Genomic DNA, 13,348 nt, shown 5'->3' on the forward strand with positions numbered 1-13,348 from the left:
AAGAGACTTGCCAGTAACGAGATTGAACAAGGTATCGGTATACCGACGATCGAATCTCGGGCAAGTAAAATACCGCTAGACAAAGGGAATTGAATACGGGATCGATTGAGTCCTTGACATCGTGGTTCATCCGATGAGATCATCGTGGAACATGTGGGAGCCAACATGGGTATCCAGATCCCGCTGTTGGTTATTGACCGGAGAACGTCTCGGTCATGTCTGCATGATTCCCGAACCCGTAGGGTCTACACACTTAAGGTTCGATGACGCTAGGGTTATAAAGGAAGTTTGTATGTGGTTACCGAATGTTGTTCGGAGTCCCGGATGAGATCCCGGACGTCACGAGGAGTTCCGGAATGGTCCGGAGGTAAAGATATATATATGGCAAGTCCTGTTTTGGTCGCCGGAAAAGTTTCGCACTTTATCGGTATTGTACCGGGAGTGCCGAAAGGGGTCCGGGGGTCCACCGGGGGGGTCCACCTGCCCCGGGGGGCCACATGGGCTGTAGGGGGTGCGCCTTGGCCTATATGGGCCAAGGGCACCAGCCCCAAGAGGCCCATGCGCCAAGGAAACTTGGGGAGGGAAGAGTCCTCAAGGGGGAAGCACCTCCGAGGTGCCTTGGGGAGGATGGACTCCTCCCCCCTCTTGGCCGCACCCCTTCCTTGGAGGAAGGAGCAAGGCTGCGCCTCCCCCCTCTCCCTTGCCCCTATATATAGTGGAGGGGAGGGAGGGCATCCATACCTGAAGCCCTGGCGCCTCCCTCCCTCCCGTGACACCTCCTCCTCTCCCGTAGGTGCTTGGCAAAGCCCTGCAGGATTGCCACGCTCCTCCACCACCACCACGCCGTTGTGCTGCTGCTGGATGGAGTCTTCCTCAGCCTCTCCCTCTCTCCTTGCTGGATCAAGGCGTGGGAGACGTCATCGGGCTGTACGTGTGTTGAACGCGGAGGTGCCGTCCGTTCGGCACTAGGATCATCGGTGATCTGAATCACGATGAGTACGACTCCATCAACCTCGTTCTCTTGAACGCTTCCGCTTAGCGATCTACAAGGGTATGTAGATGCACTCTCCTTCCCCTCATTGTTGGTTTCTCCATAGATAGATCTTGGTGACACGTAGGAAATTTTTTGAATTTCTGCTACGTTCCCCAACAACGTGGGCTACGCAGCTGGCTCCACTCCTGCCGCAGGTCTTCAAGCAACCTCGGTTCTCTCTCTGTCAACTCTCTCATCCTCCATGCTGTAGACAACTCAAATCCGTGTCGGACACTCCATTGTTTGATTTGGAAAGTACATTGTAGATTGAGAAGGTGTTTGGTATAGCTGCGGCGCTCCGGTGGCCGGCCAGCGAGGGGAGGCTTGAGCGCGAGCCCGCGCGTGGAGGCGCTGTGTGCGGTCGGGCGGCGGACGCCGGCAGATGCAGGTTGTTTTTTGTGAAAACGGTTTCATCAGATTCACTTAAACAGGGATTGCGGGTTGAATTCTTCGAAATAAAGGGGCTTTTCTGTAAAAATGCCAATGACGTATGACAGAAACCCAATTCTCTTTATTATTACTAGCAAAAAAATGCCCGTGCGTTGCAATGGGAGACAATCACATGTGTGTATTCCAAAAAGTATGGCTTAAGGCCTTCGTAGGTCCACACCTCTTTTTTAACCTGATGCCCACCTATGTCACCTTTTAACCTCCCTTCCCCTCTCATCGACAGTGGGCGCCGTGTCCAAGACAATGCACGCGAGCAACACAGATACTGATAAAACTAAGCAGAGTGTGTTTTCCCACATAACTTCATTCCAAAAATAATAAATAGCTCACAGGTAATTCATAGTGCATACCATCAAATTTTACAACCTTCAATATTATGTAACTTTTTTGTCTGGCTAACAAAATCACTTTGATATTATTTTTAAAATTACATCCTTTTGGTCCACGGATGTATACAATTGAAAACATTAAGAACTTATGGACATTTTTAAAATAAAGAATTAATGTTTGCATGATTTAAAAATTATATTTATATAACACATAATTAAATTAATGTTTTATTACTCATACCATTATTATTTACTCTGAAACATAAATTTAAGTTGTTAAATTTTGATCCACTGACAATTTTTAGATTTAGATTCTTTTACTAATCAAACTTCAGTCATGTTAACTTTTTTTTTGAGAAGGAATACCATGTGCATACTCTAGAAATTCAACCACAAAATTTGAATACACTTGATGTGTTACCGGCCAACTACTTGGGCCTGACTAACCCCTCGCAGGAAAGCCCACCTAACTCCTAGCCACCCCGGTACTCTAGTCTCTAAACCTAGTCCGATCCCCTCCAGCCTCTCGATCCCCCATCTCCACCCCAGTGCCGTCACACACACACACAGAGGGCGGGCAGTGCCCAGTGCCCCTCGCTTCGCGCGTCCGCCACTCCGGCGAGGCCGCTGCCCCTCCGACCTCCACTCTCCTCCGACTGCCGTCTCCTTCCATGCTCCTCCTCTCATTCTCTTCCCGGCCACGCAGCTCCTGTTTGCCTCTGCCCATGGTGTCTCTCCGACTCCCTCTTCTGATGGCTCCCTTGCTCCTCCTCTGTTGCTCGACCGCCTCCCACCTCCACACCCCACGACCGCCTCCCATGGTGCGCTGCCGCAAACCCTACCCCGACCGCCGTGGTTCCAGCTAGGAGGTAGCTTCCATTGCTCTATGTATATTGCTGTGCTTGCAGGGTGACATGGTCCTCCTCGCCGTCTCCATGAACATGGTCGCCAGCCATGTATATTGCTGTGCTTGCAGGGTGACATGGTCCTCCTCGCCGTCTCCATGAACATGGTCGCCAACCATGTGTTTGTTCCCCGTGCTTTCATCACCCAGCCCTCCTCGTCCTCTCCCTCCGCAGGGCCCTTCTTCTTCGACATTATCTCTTTGTATAAGTCTCAAGGCTACTTATTGATTTGTTTAACTCGTCCATATTTAAATTGGTGAGGATTAGTGCAAAGAAGCGAGGTGGGACTAACTATTTGATAAGAAACCTTGGTTTTTAACGCAAACAGGACGGAGTTCGGCTGGTTGCATTCTTTTTGATGGAACTGGAGGTCCTGTGTTCGAATCACACATGAGCACCTTTTTTATTTTTATTAGGCTGATTGTGGAAGCCCACTGGGCCCAGTAAAGCGAGGACCAGGCTGCGTGCGAAAAGATCGAGCGAGGCTCTACGAACGGACTGCATGTTGAATTTAGTATACACAGTTAAAATAGTACCACCTTGGATGTGGAAAATAATATTAGGTGAAAAAACTGAAAGCGTAAATTCATGGGAAGAAGAAAGCGCATTGTGACGGTGAATCCGGAGACCCAATCCGTGCTTTATTATTAGGGAGAGATAAGGTAAAGATTAGTAGGTAGTATAGACGAGAAGGAGGGGTATTATTTAAAAAAAATAGCCAGATTCGCAACTCGCAAGAGCCCCTTGTGGGCCCTCCGCGACTTCCTCGTCTCCCGGCCCTGTCGCCCTCACGCCCCACATGCGAAAAACAAAACCACAAAATTGAAGAAATATCACAGAAAATATAGAAATATAAATTAACTCTCTCCCCACCTTCTCTCTCTCCCCGTTCGTCTCTCTTCCTCTCCTCCGCGGATTCGCGAACCAAAAGATCGATCTTCTGGTCCCATCCCGATCAGATTCTGGCACCGCCCTTTACACGGCACCGCAGCTAAACGGGCTCCCGATTGCATCGCGCGGCGCGCCGTCTCGTGCCGTGTGGCCCCGGCGTCGCCGGCGCCAATGCCCGGCGCGAGCAGCGCTGCCGCCCGGGCCCCGCCGCCTCAACGCAACACGGGCGCGGGGCGCGACATATTGTGGTGATATCATACTTTGTTTTCTCGTAGGCGGCACCTGATTGATCTTGGTTCTCTTGGAGGCCCTTCTGCGGATTCCGGTGCAATTTTTGCCACGGCCCTGGTGGTGCTAGTTCTGATCAGTTTTGTAGTCTTAATGAGGTATAGCCCCCCGGCAGTATTATTGATTCAGTATCTCACTTGCTTAATTTTTTGGGTTAAATTAAGGCTGAAGTTGCGGTTGCTCTAAAATAGGCAAAAGCCGGTGGGGAAACAGGATTTGGCTAATCTACCGCAATGCCAAACACAGCCTAAGTGCAGCGAGGCATGATATCCTAGATTGTTAGTGCCATATCTTAACAAATTAGATACTGTATACTGAAACCTGTCGATTCTTCCTAGGTGCTTATACTGTTGTGCTCTGTATGTATTGTTGATTCCTTGTATGCCCGTGGAATAGAGCATGTATCTTTAGACAACTTAGTAATGGAATTCTAAAACTGGAGGTAAAATACCATGTTAGCCATACGATAACTTACAGCAGTTTTAGTTTATCATGCTCCTGCTATTTTGTCCATTGTGAAAAAATCTTTTTGCATTACAAATGCAAACATATTTTTGGTGGTGGGTGTCCGTACTATATTGTGGACAAGGCACACATTATAATTTAGTTTTAATAGAACATTTGTGTTAGAGCATCTACAGCTGGGCTCCCCCAACCCCCCCTTTACGCCCGGGCGGACGACCCGGTCACTGATCGGTCAAAAAACCCCATACAGGTCCCATATGGCCGGGCTGACCAGCACTCCTCATATCCAGCCCATATCTGGGGCGGATAGGGGGAGGCCGCGCGTCCGCCACGTTGGACTGATTGCAGGGACCCATGCGGAAACACCCCAAAACCCATCAGTCCGACGGGCATCTCGTCCGATTTTCGATGAGGGCGGTGAGGACACATTTATGGCACCGCGTGGCGCCGCCCCAGCACGCCGCCTGAGGGCCCAAGTCCGGCTATTTAAGCCGGACAGCAACCCCCAACCCTAGCCGCATCCCATTTCCCTCCCATCCGCTCGCAGCTCGCCATCCGTAGCTATCGCCCACCAGTGGATAACCACCTACGCTATGCTCACTCCGGAATGCCGACTGCTGCTCCTAGAGCAGATACAGGCATGCCGCCCCGCTCGGTTTGCAGCCGGCCTGCCTCCGGACTCTCTGAAGCATGAGAAGGAGGAGGAGGAGCAGGCGTTGGACGCTGCGATGGAGGAGGAAGAGGAGGAGGGCGAGGCGGAGCCGGCGCTTTCGGTTGTCCAAGCCTGATTCGGCATGGCCGAGCGAGTTTGAGGTCATCCTAGACTCCATCTGCTCGGAGGCGGAGGTGGAGGCAAACCGCCGCTACATACACGACTGACGGGCGGAGGTGGACGCAACTTCGCGGACATGGAGTCTGACAAGGAGCCATAGCCACCGCGGGAGGTGGCGATCCGCTAGGTGGCAGGTCCGTTCGGCACTGCCGGCACGGACGTCGTGTACATCTCGGATGATAGGCTAGGTTTATCTACATAGCATGTATTTACGTAGCTTTTGTGTGTTGCTTGATGTAGTATGGATTTGAGGAGTGAAGTTTGAGGTATGTGGTTGCAACGGACCAAAAATGAGTGCTGACCGATCATTGTTCGTGGACGCGCCTGGGCGCATCCGCGGATGTTTGGGGGGGGGGGATTTTGCTAGGTTCGGCTGTAGATGCTCTTAGATAGTTCTCCCTGCAAGATCTTTCTTAGGGAAAGCCTAGATTCATTTTATTAATTTAATAGAAAATAGGCTTAGATAAAGTGTCTAGAATAAATGTCGGCGCTACACTGCGTCTGGACTCCCACAATAGACATTACAGCCAGACTTAACCAATACGTGAATGAACTCACTGTCTACAGGATTGAATGGGTCTTTGCAGCATTATCTACATGTTATACAAAACAATACTTTTCGACGACCAATTTCTATTGCACTTTATATGCACTACCTAACAATAAAAAAAAAGGGCAACCTGGTGCATGTAGCTCCCGCTTGCGCAGGGTCCAGGGAAGGGTCCGACCACTTTGGGTCTATAGTACGCAGCCTTTCCCTACATTTCTGTAAGAGGCTGTTTCCAGGACTTGAACCCATGACCTCATGGTCACAAGGCAGCAGCTTTACCACTGCGCCAAGGCTCCCCTTCTTATTAAAAGGGCAGCCCGGTGCATGTAGCTCCCGCTTGTGCAGGGTCCGGGGAAGGGTCCGACCACTTTGGGTCTATAGTACGCAGCCTTTCCCTACATTTCTGTAAGAGGCTGTTTCCAGGAAAAAGGGCAACCTGGTGCATGTAGCTCCCGCTTGCGCAGGGTCCAGGGAAGGGTCCGACCACTTTGGGTCTATAGTACGCAGCCTTTCCCTACATTTCTGTAAGAGGCTGTTTCCAGGACTTGAACCCATGACCTCATGGTCACAAGGCAGTAGCTTTACCACTGCGCCAAGGCTCCCCTTCATGCACTACCTAACAATAATTATAATATTTTCAAATTTTTTACCACCAAGTTCAAATAGTTTGACTGCATGTGTTGTTGAGCAAAACTCTTTTCTTTGTCAGGGATTATGTCATATTGAGTGCATTTCTGATTACATTTATTATTTTGCAGCAGATGAGGATGCAACTATGAGGATTTCTTCAAGGTGGTACCATTGCAGCCACCCATGGAGGCCTCGGATAAAACTTTTGCTGATGTAGTTAAGCTTTTGACATCATGGCTGCCTCGACGGTCGAAACCAGACAATGTCTCGAGGGACTTCTGGATGCCTGATCATAGTTGCCGAGTGTGTTATGACTGTGATGCACAATTCACCATATTCAACCGAAGGCACCATTGTCGTCGTTGTGGGCGCATATTCTGTGGTAAGTGCACAGGGAATTCCGTCCCAGTTCCAAGTGGCCCTGATAAAAGCGATGATGAGGGGGACAGGATTCGTGTCTGCAACTTTTGCTTTAAGCAATGGGAGCAAGAGCAAATTGCTGCTGTCAAACAGATACTGCCGGTGCTCAGTCCTTCCCTGTCTGAGGCGAGCCTGTTCAGTACAAAGTCAACTATCACCATTAATAGTGTTAGCACACCAGCTGCATCTTACTCTACTGGAAATTATCAGCATGTGGCTCATGCTTCCAGCATTGGTCCTGTCCCTCCCAAATTTTCCCAAGACAAAGTTTCCCACAGTATGCAAGACAGCCATGTGCCTGAGATAAGTATGTCCACTATTTCAAACAGAGATGACTCTACCTTGATGCAGTTTGGCTATTACACGAACAGGTATTCTGAATAAGACCTCATATCTTATAACATTACCCAGTTAAATTGTAGTGTAGTATTGTCTGTTCTCCTTAAATACCCCGCTATATCATATTATGCACTATGTTTTTCTTATACCATGAGTGTAGCTTCAGAAAAGGAATAAAATTAGTTTACTTAAGATTTAAAGATGAAATTGTACTTGTGTGGTACTTGACTAATTAACAAGTTATTTTGCTTGAAAAACTCCTGCCTCATCATGTGGTGTCACATTCTTCTTCAGGAGTGACGACGAAGATGAAGAGTTTGGTGCTTACTTCTCTGACAGGCAGGTGCAACATGAACAGCATAATAACCAATACTTCCGCTCAGTTGAGTTTGATGAGTTCAGTGCATCGTACAATACAACAATATCAAAGACTATTGAAGTAAATGTAATTCCAAAAGAGTTATCAGCTTGTGCTGCTGACCACGGATTCCCCAGTACATTGCCAGTCACCAAAGTGGAGGATGAACCAGAACTTGATAATAGTTCAGACTGCGGGGCTGCGTCGTCCATTTATGCTCTGGAAACTGCCGATACAAATTCAGTGGATTTTGAGAAGAATGATTATTTTTGGATTCCTCCAGAACCAGAAGATAAAGAAGATGAGCTAGAAACTGATTTGTTTGATGACGACGATGACGATGATGAGCCTGTATCTGATGGTGGACGGTGTTACCTTCAATCATCAAGTAGCTTCGGTAGTGGAGAATTTCGAAGTAGAGACCGCTCAACTGAAGAACACAAGAAAGTAATGAAGAATGTTGTTGACGGACATTTCAGGGCTTTGATTTCTCAGTTGTTGCAGGTGGAGAATATCACATTAGAGGAAGGTGATGACATGGGTTGGTTGGAGATTGTTACTTCGGTATCATGGGAAGCTGCAAACTTCCTCAGACCAGACACTAGCCAAGGTGGTGGCATGGATCCTGGTGGATATGTCAAAGTTAAGTGTTTAGCAAGTGGACACCGCAGTGAAAGGTGAGATATCTCTTGTTTATACATTAGACTCAAGTAGCTACAATTGAGATCCTGGTTGGCACTTCATGAAGCTCTATCTGTAAATATTTCCCCCCTTACGGGGTCTACATTCAATAAATGGTGATCCTGTTCATCCTGTCAATTAGCATTGGACAGTGTTGACTTTGATGCTACATCGAGACATAACAGTTTGAATATTATCTGAAACATGTCTCCGTTTTCTTTCAGCACTGTTGTGAAAGGAGTAGTCTGTAAGAAGAATGTCGCACATAGGCGCATGACTTCCAGAATAGAAAAACCTCGCCTTCTTCTACTTGCTGGAGCTCTTGAGTATCATCGAGTTACAAATCAGCTGTCAAGTATTGACACATTGCTCCAGCAGGTTCATGAATCTTTTCATGCTTCTTGTTATGCAATCTTAAGCTTGCATTGGTCTTACATGTATTTTTCTATGATATACAGGAAACAGATCACCTTAAAATGGCGGTTGCGAAGATTGTAGCTCAAAAACCTAACCTACTTTTGGTCGAGAATACTGTTTCTCGCTATGCTCAAGATTTGCTTCTAGAAAAGAACATATCACTAGTTTTAAATATTAAGCAATCCCTCTTGCAGCGTATAGCTCGTTGCACAGGTGCTCAGATAGTTCCTTCCATTGATCTCTTGCCATCTCAGAAACTTGGTTATTGTGAGTTGTTTCATGTAGACAAACATATTGAACATTCCGTGACTTTGGGTAATAAGACTAAGAAAATGCTGAAGAACATGATGTTTTTTGAAGGATGCGCAAAGCCATTAGGTTGCACTGTAAGTGATATAACTACTTCCTGTTATTTTTTCTTGGACACTTGAGCTCCAAAAGTGTATTTACTATTTTATTTACAGAAAGAGACATAGTGCTACTTAGGATTAGGGTGATCATAAGTCGTAACAATAACTTGTTTGCTTATCACCATTGCTTGTGTATTGCAAACCAAATAGTGTAAAAAAAACATTAACATTTTTCTCTCTAAAAAAAGGTCATCCTATTTGAGATGGTGGCTTTCAGAGCATTTTATTTTTATTTTTCAGCAAGATACATAAAATATCTGTACATTTTTTTTCTGTCATCCTCCAGTTTGTTTGCATGAAACATTGGAACATAATATCTTCCTGAAAATATCATTTACCCTATGTGACCTGCAGGTTCTGTTGAAAGGTGGCAGCATGGATGAGCTAAAGAAAATTAAGCATGTTGTCCAGTATGGCATATTTGCAGCATATCACTTGGCCTTAGAAACATCTTTCCTTGCAGATGAAGGTGCCACTCTGCCAGAACTTCCCTTGAGGTCTCCACTGACTGTAACCTTACCACATAAGCGATCTACTGTAGACAACTCTATTTCAACGGTGCCAGGTTTCACAATTAATATTTCCAACAGCCAACAGGCAACTGATAGATTTGAGCACCTGGACACAGACATTGTTATATCAACTGACCCAGGTGGAACAGCTGTGGTTGAACCACCAGTAGACAGTGATTGCCTTACTTCTCAAAAGGCCAACTCTCATTCTTTTGGACAATTGTGTACCAGTGGTTGTAGCTCTAACAGCAGTAATGGTGATAAATTAGAGAAGGTGACTGCAATTGCAGATTCTGTATCCATGTCTTCAATCACTACGCATGTACCCACGGATCCTTCACATATATATTCTACTGTAGAAAAAAAGTGTGTGTATTCTAGTGATTACCATGCTGATTATCCAACCAGTTCAGATGGTAAGACAGTGAGAGCAGATTCAATCAACACAAACCATCATCAGAGCACATCTGCAGTCAGCACAAATATTACTAATTATTCTAATCTCAAGGAGCCATTAGAGGGTTCAAATGCTTTGCCTAATGTGAGAATGGTCAATGCTAATAATTTGTTGGTAGTGCAACCAATGTCTAGTCCTGCAGTGCAAAATCAAGAAACCAGTCAAGGACATGATGCCACATCAAATAAGACAGAAATTGTGCCTTCTGACCATCAGAGCATCTTAGTCTCTTTGTCCATACGTTGTGTATGGAAAAGATCTATTTGTGAGCGTTCCCAGTTGTTACGCATCAAGTATTATGGTAACTTTGACAAGCCTCTAGGAAGGTTTTTGCGTGACTACCTGTTTGATCAGGTTTTCTCCCTTTCCTTTTCATTTCCTGTATGTGTAATCTCATTAACTTCTTCGTTTCTATTCTTCACATGTCTCACAGTAGTTACAATGATTTATACAGGGCTATCAGTGCCGATCCTGTGATAAGCCACCTGAAGCTCATGTCCATTGCTACACTCATCGCCAGGGGAGTCTAACAATATCAGTTAGAAAACTTGCAGATGTTGTTTTGCCAGGAGAACGGGATGGAAAAATTTGGATGTGGCATAGGTGTCTAAAGTGCCCCTGGAGTGATGGATTTCCACCAGCTACTCATAGGATTGTCATGTCTGATGCTGCTTGGGGTTTGTCACTTGGTAAATTTTTGGAGCTTAGCTTCTCAAATCATGCAGCTGCAAGTAGGGTAGCCAGTTGTGGTCATTCTCTCCATAGGGACTGCCTTCGGTTCTATGGGTAAGCTGTGTTCAGATGATTGCCTTTCCAAACTGAATTAATCTCAGTTTACTTTCATAGTGAGTAGGCACCATACATTATAACAGATTGGGCATCTTGGTTTCTGATAATCTGCTTCTCTATATAGGTTTGGAAAAATGGTGGCTTGCTTCCGATATGCACCTATTAATGTTCATTCAGTCCATGTACCACCTCATAAACTTTATTTTACTCACCAGCCTTTGGACTGGATACAGAAAGAAGTAAACGAGGTGTGTACCGTATAGCAATAGTAGGCTTGGTTTGCATAAAAAATGCGTCTGTTTCTGCCTTCGTCAAACATGTTAAAGTTATTTCTTCATTTTTAATAGTTTGCTATCATAGAACTGTTTGGTTTTCAGCTCAATGGCTGACATTTGATCAAATTTGACAGGTTATTGACCGGGCAAAGGTTCTGTTTGATGAAGTATCACGTACTTTACACCTGATCTCCGAGAAAAAGGCTCACTGCAGTTCTCTCAATGTGGAATGTACCAATTACATTGCTGAACTTGAAAGCATGTTTCGGAAGGAAAAGTTAGAATTTGAGGTGCGCTGCCTTTTGATACCGCATTCTTGTAACATATCCATTAAAGTAGAGCTTAATTGTAATTCCAACACATGGAAAAGTCACACCACTATAGACAGCTCCAACGGCATGGACAGATGGCTTGAACTATACCACACTAGTAAGCTTGCATGTGCAACGCACGTCTCACTTATCATCAAATAATTATCAAAATATGATTTGATATTTACACAGTTTTTCATCCATATACATGATATATCGCCAATAATAATGTTTCTCATGTGGAGGCAAAATAACTGACATGAACAAATGAAGAAGGTGCAAACAAGATGAAAGATCAACCCATTTATACATAACATATGGAGCTACTACCTAGGGATCACTTATTAGCATTCTTTTGTAGTCATGTTATAAGTTCCCTTAGTTTTTCATGTAGCTCGATGAATGTATTATAAGTCTCAATGAAAATACAAATATCCAAATCGAAACTTCACAGAGTCAAATTAGAGTGGACAGACATCCAAGTCCCCTCTTTGCATGTTCAAATTAAGTCCAAATAAAAAAATGTTAAGAAACATAACACATGTCTACCCAAAAAGGAAATGACTAAATATAATAGATATATCTGGTAGTATGGTAATATTTTGATATGCTACAATGCTTCTTTATTTCTCAATTATTATCATAAAGAAAAATCAATAAAAAAGATACCAAACGAAAATTATACTTATAATAGACTCAGGGATCATCACTATCTGTTAGCAGTTCACGCCCCTGGTAGTCCAACAATTAATCTGAATATGGCAACTTACTACAAAGTAGGCGTACAAACATGCAAATCTTCATTGGCAAGAAATAATATTTTTCATGTGGTCAAAACCTCCTGAACAACAAGATATTAATCGCATGCCATCATCTTACTGAACCCGTCATACAAAGCATTGACAAAGGACGAATGATTTAGAAGCTGATCTGTTGATCAGTATACTTTGGCAATGGTTGTACTGAATATTAATTCCAAACAAAAATCTGAAAAAGGTACAATAATTCAGGTTACCCACAAAACTCCATGTATCCATCACATATTTTTCATGTGATCGTGAACTTACCTAAAACAAAAATAATCAAGAGGAAGACTGTCATCCAATAATCCATGAGAACATTGCAACGAAATTCCTACTGGCAAGGCGTTTCTAATATTCTTCTTCTTGAGCAACTTCTCCTTTTCCCTCTCCCTTCTCCCCTTCTTTGCTTCCCGTGCCTCCCTCTCCTCTTTCCTCAAACGCTCATCTTCAGTTAACTGAAAATCAAGAACTGGAACTCCTATTTCAACGCACTTCAGAAAAGTGGCAAAGCTCAGCATACCCATTGCCTAGTATCAAAGTTAAACTGCTTTAGATATAAAGGTTGTAGACTTCGCTCCATACGGAACAAGGAGCATCAATCAAATATTCAGTACTAAATGTAATTCTGCTACCACAAATTATATTTGTTCTTTTTGTAATATTTGCCGTACTCCTCATCATAGGTGCAATGTCACAGGCAAGGTTATGAGATCGTTTTTGTAGTTAGAAACTTATGCTTCAAATATTTTTGAGGTTAGTAAGCAAAAGGTTGCCTGTCGCAGTGTCCTGATTTCTCTCGGGCCAATCAAAATCAACAGTGCACCCTGATCCACCTTCCAGTGATGCAACTATGAGAAAAAAGAAGAGATGTTAGCTAATAATGACACGCGCACATGAACACGTCCGCATAATTAGCAAGTTGCAACCTACAATCATATACTCTTCTCACTTAGTCCACTCATACCTATACTTACCAGCTACAACATCAATGGAAGGGAACCATGCAAGCGAAAGAATATATAGGATGATATAGCTGTCATCACTGAATTGAACATGTATCACGAAATATAGGATGCTATAGCTGCAGAATTGAACATGTTTCCAGAATCGGCGGGACCTGCACCACATCGTGCCCATCCAAATATAATCATTAAAATATATCAGAATAGGATCAAATAATCCTACTTCTATGGAAATAATGCA

General features: G+C 44.6%; 1 protein-coding gene across 6 annotated transcripts in view; it reads left to right on the top strand.

The window, feature by feature from the left end:
• The first annotated feature begins 3,571 nt into the window (after positions 1-3,571).
• The window catches only part of LOC123091924 (1-phosphatidylinositol-3-phosphate 5-kinase FAB1B), a 46,972-nt gene continuing 37,195 nt past the window's right edge, over positions 3,572-13,348 (top strand). For 2 of the 6 annotated variants that reach the window (XR_006443829.1, XM_044513540.1), the window contains exons 1-9: positions 3,572-3,994; positions 6,502-7,164; positions 7,427-8,167; positions 8,396-8,549; positions 8,630-8,974; positions 9,353-10,321; positions 10,422-10,753; positions 10,881-11,004; positions 11,166-11,321. Coding sequence is in view for 5 of the 6 variants with exons in the window: in XM_044513540.1 (XP_044369475.1) it covers positions 6,557-7,164; positions 7,427-8,167; positions 8,396-8,549; positions 8,630-8,974; positions 9,353-10,321; positions 10,422-10,753; positions 10,881-11,004; positions 11,166-11,321 (3,429 nt within the window). In the remaining variant the exon portion in view is untranslated. Of the gene's footprint in view, positions 3,995-4,087; positions 4,175-6,501; positions 7,165-7,426; positions 8,168-8,395; positions 8,550-8,629; positions 8,975-9,352; positions 10,322-10,421; positions 10,754-10,880; positions 11,005-11,165; positions 11,322-13,348 lie in introns of all 6 variants that reach the window. The other 4 variants (XM_044513543.1, XM_044513544.1, XM_044513541.1 and 1 more) reach the window with 4 other exon arrangements.

Source organism: Triticum aestivum, chromosome 4B, assembly GCF_018294505.1.
Source record: "Triticum aestivum cultivar Chinese Spring chromosome 4B, IWGSC CS RefSeq v2.1, whole genome shotgun sequence".
Lineage (NCBI taxonomy): Eukaryota > Viridiplantae > Streptophyta > Magnoliopsida > Poales > Poaceae > Triticum > Triticum aestivum.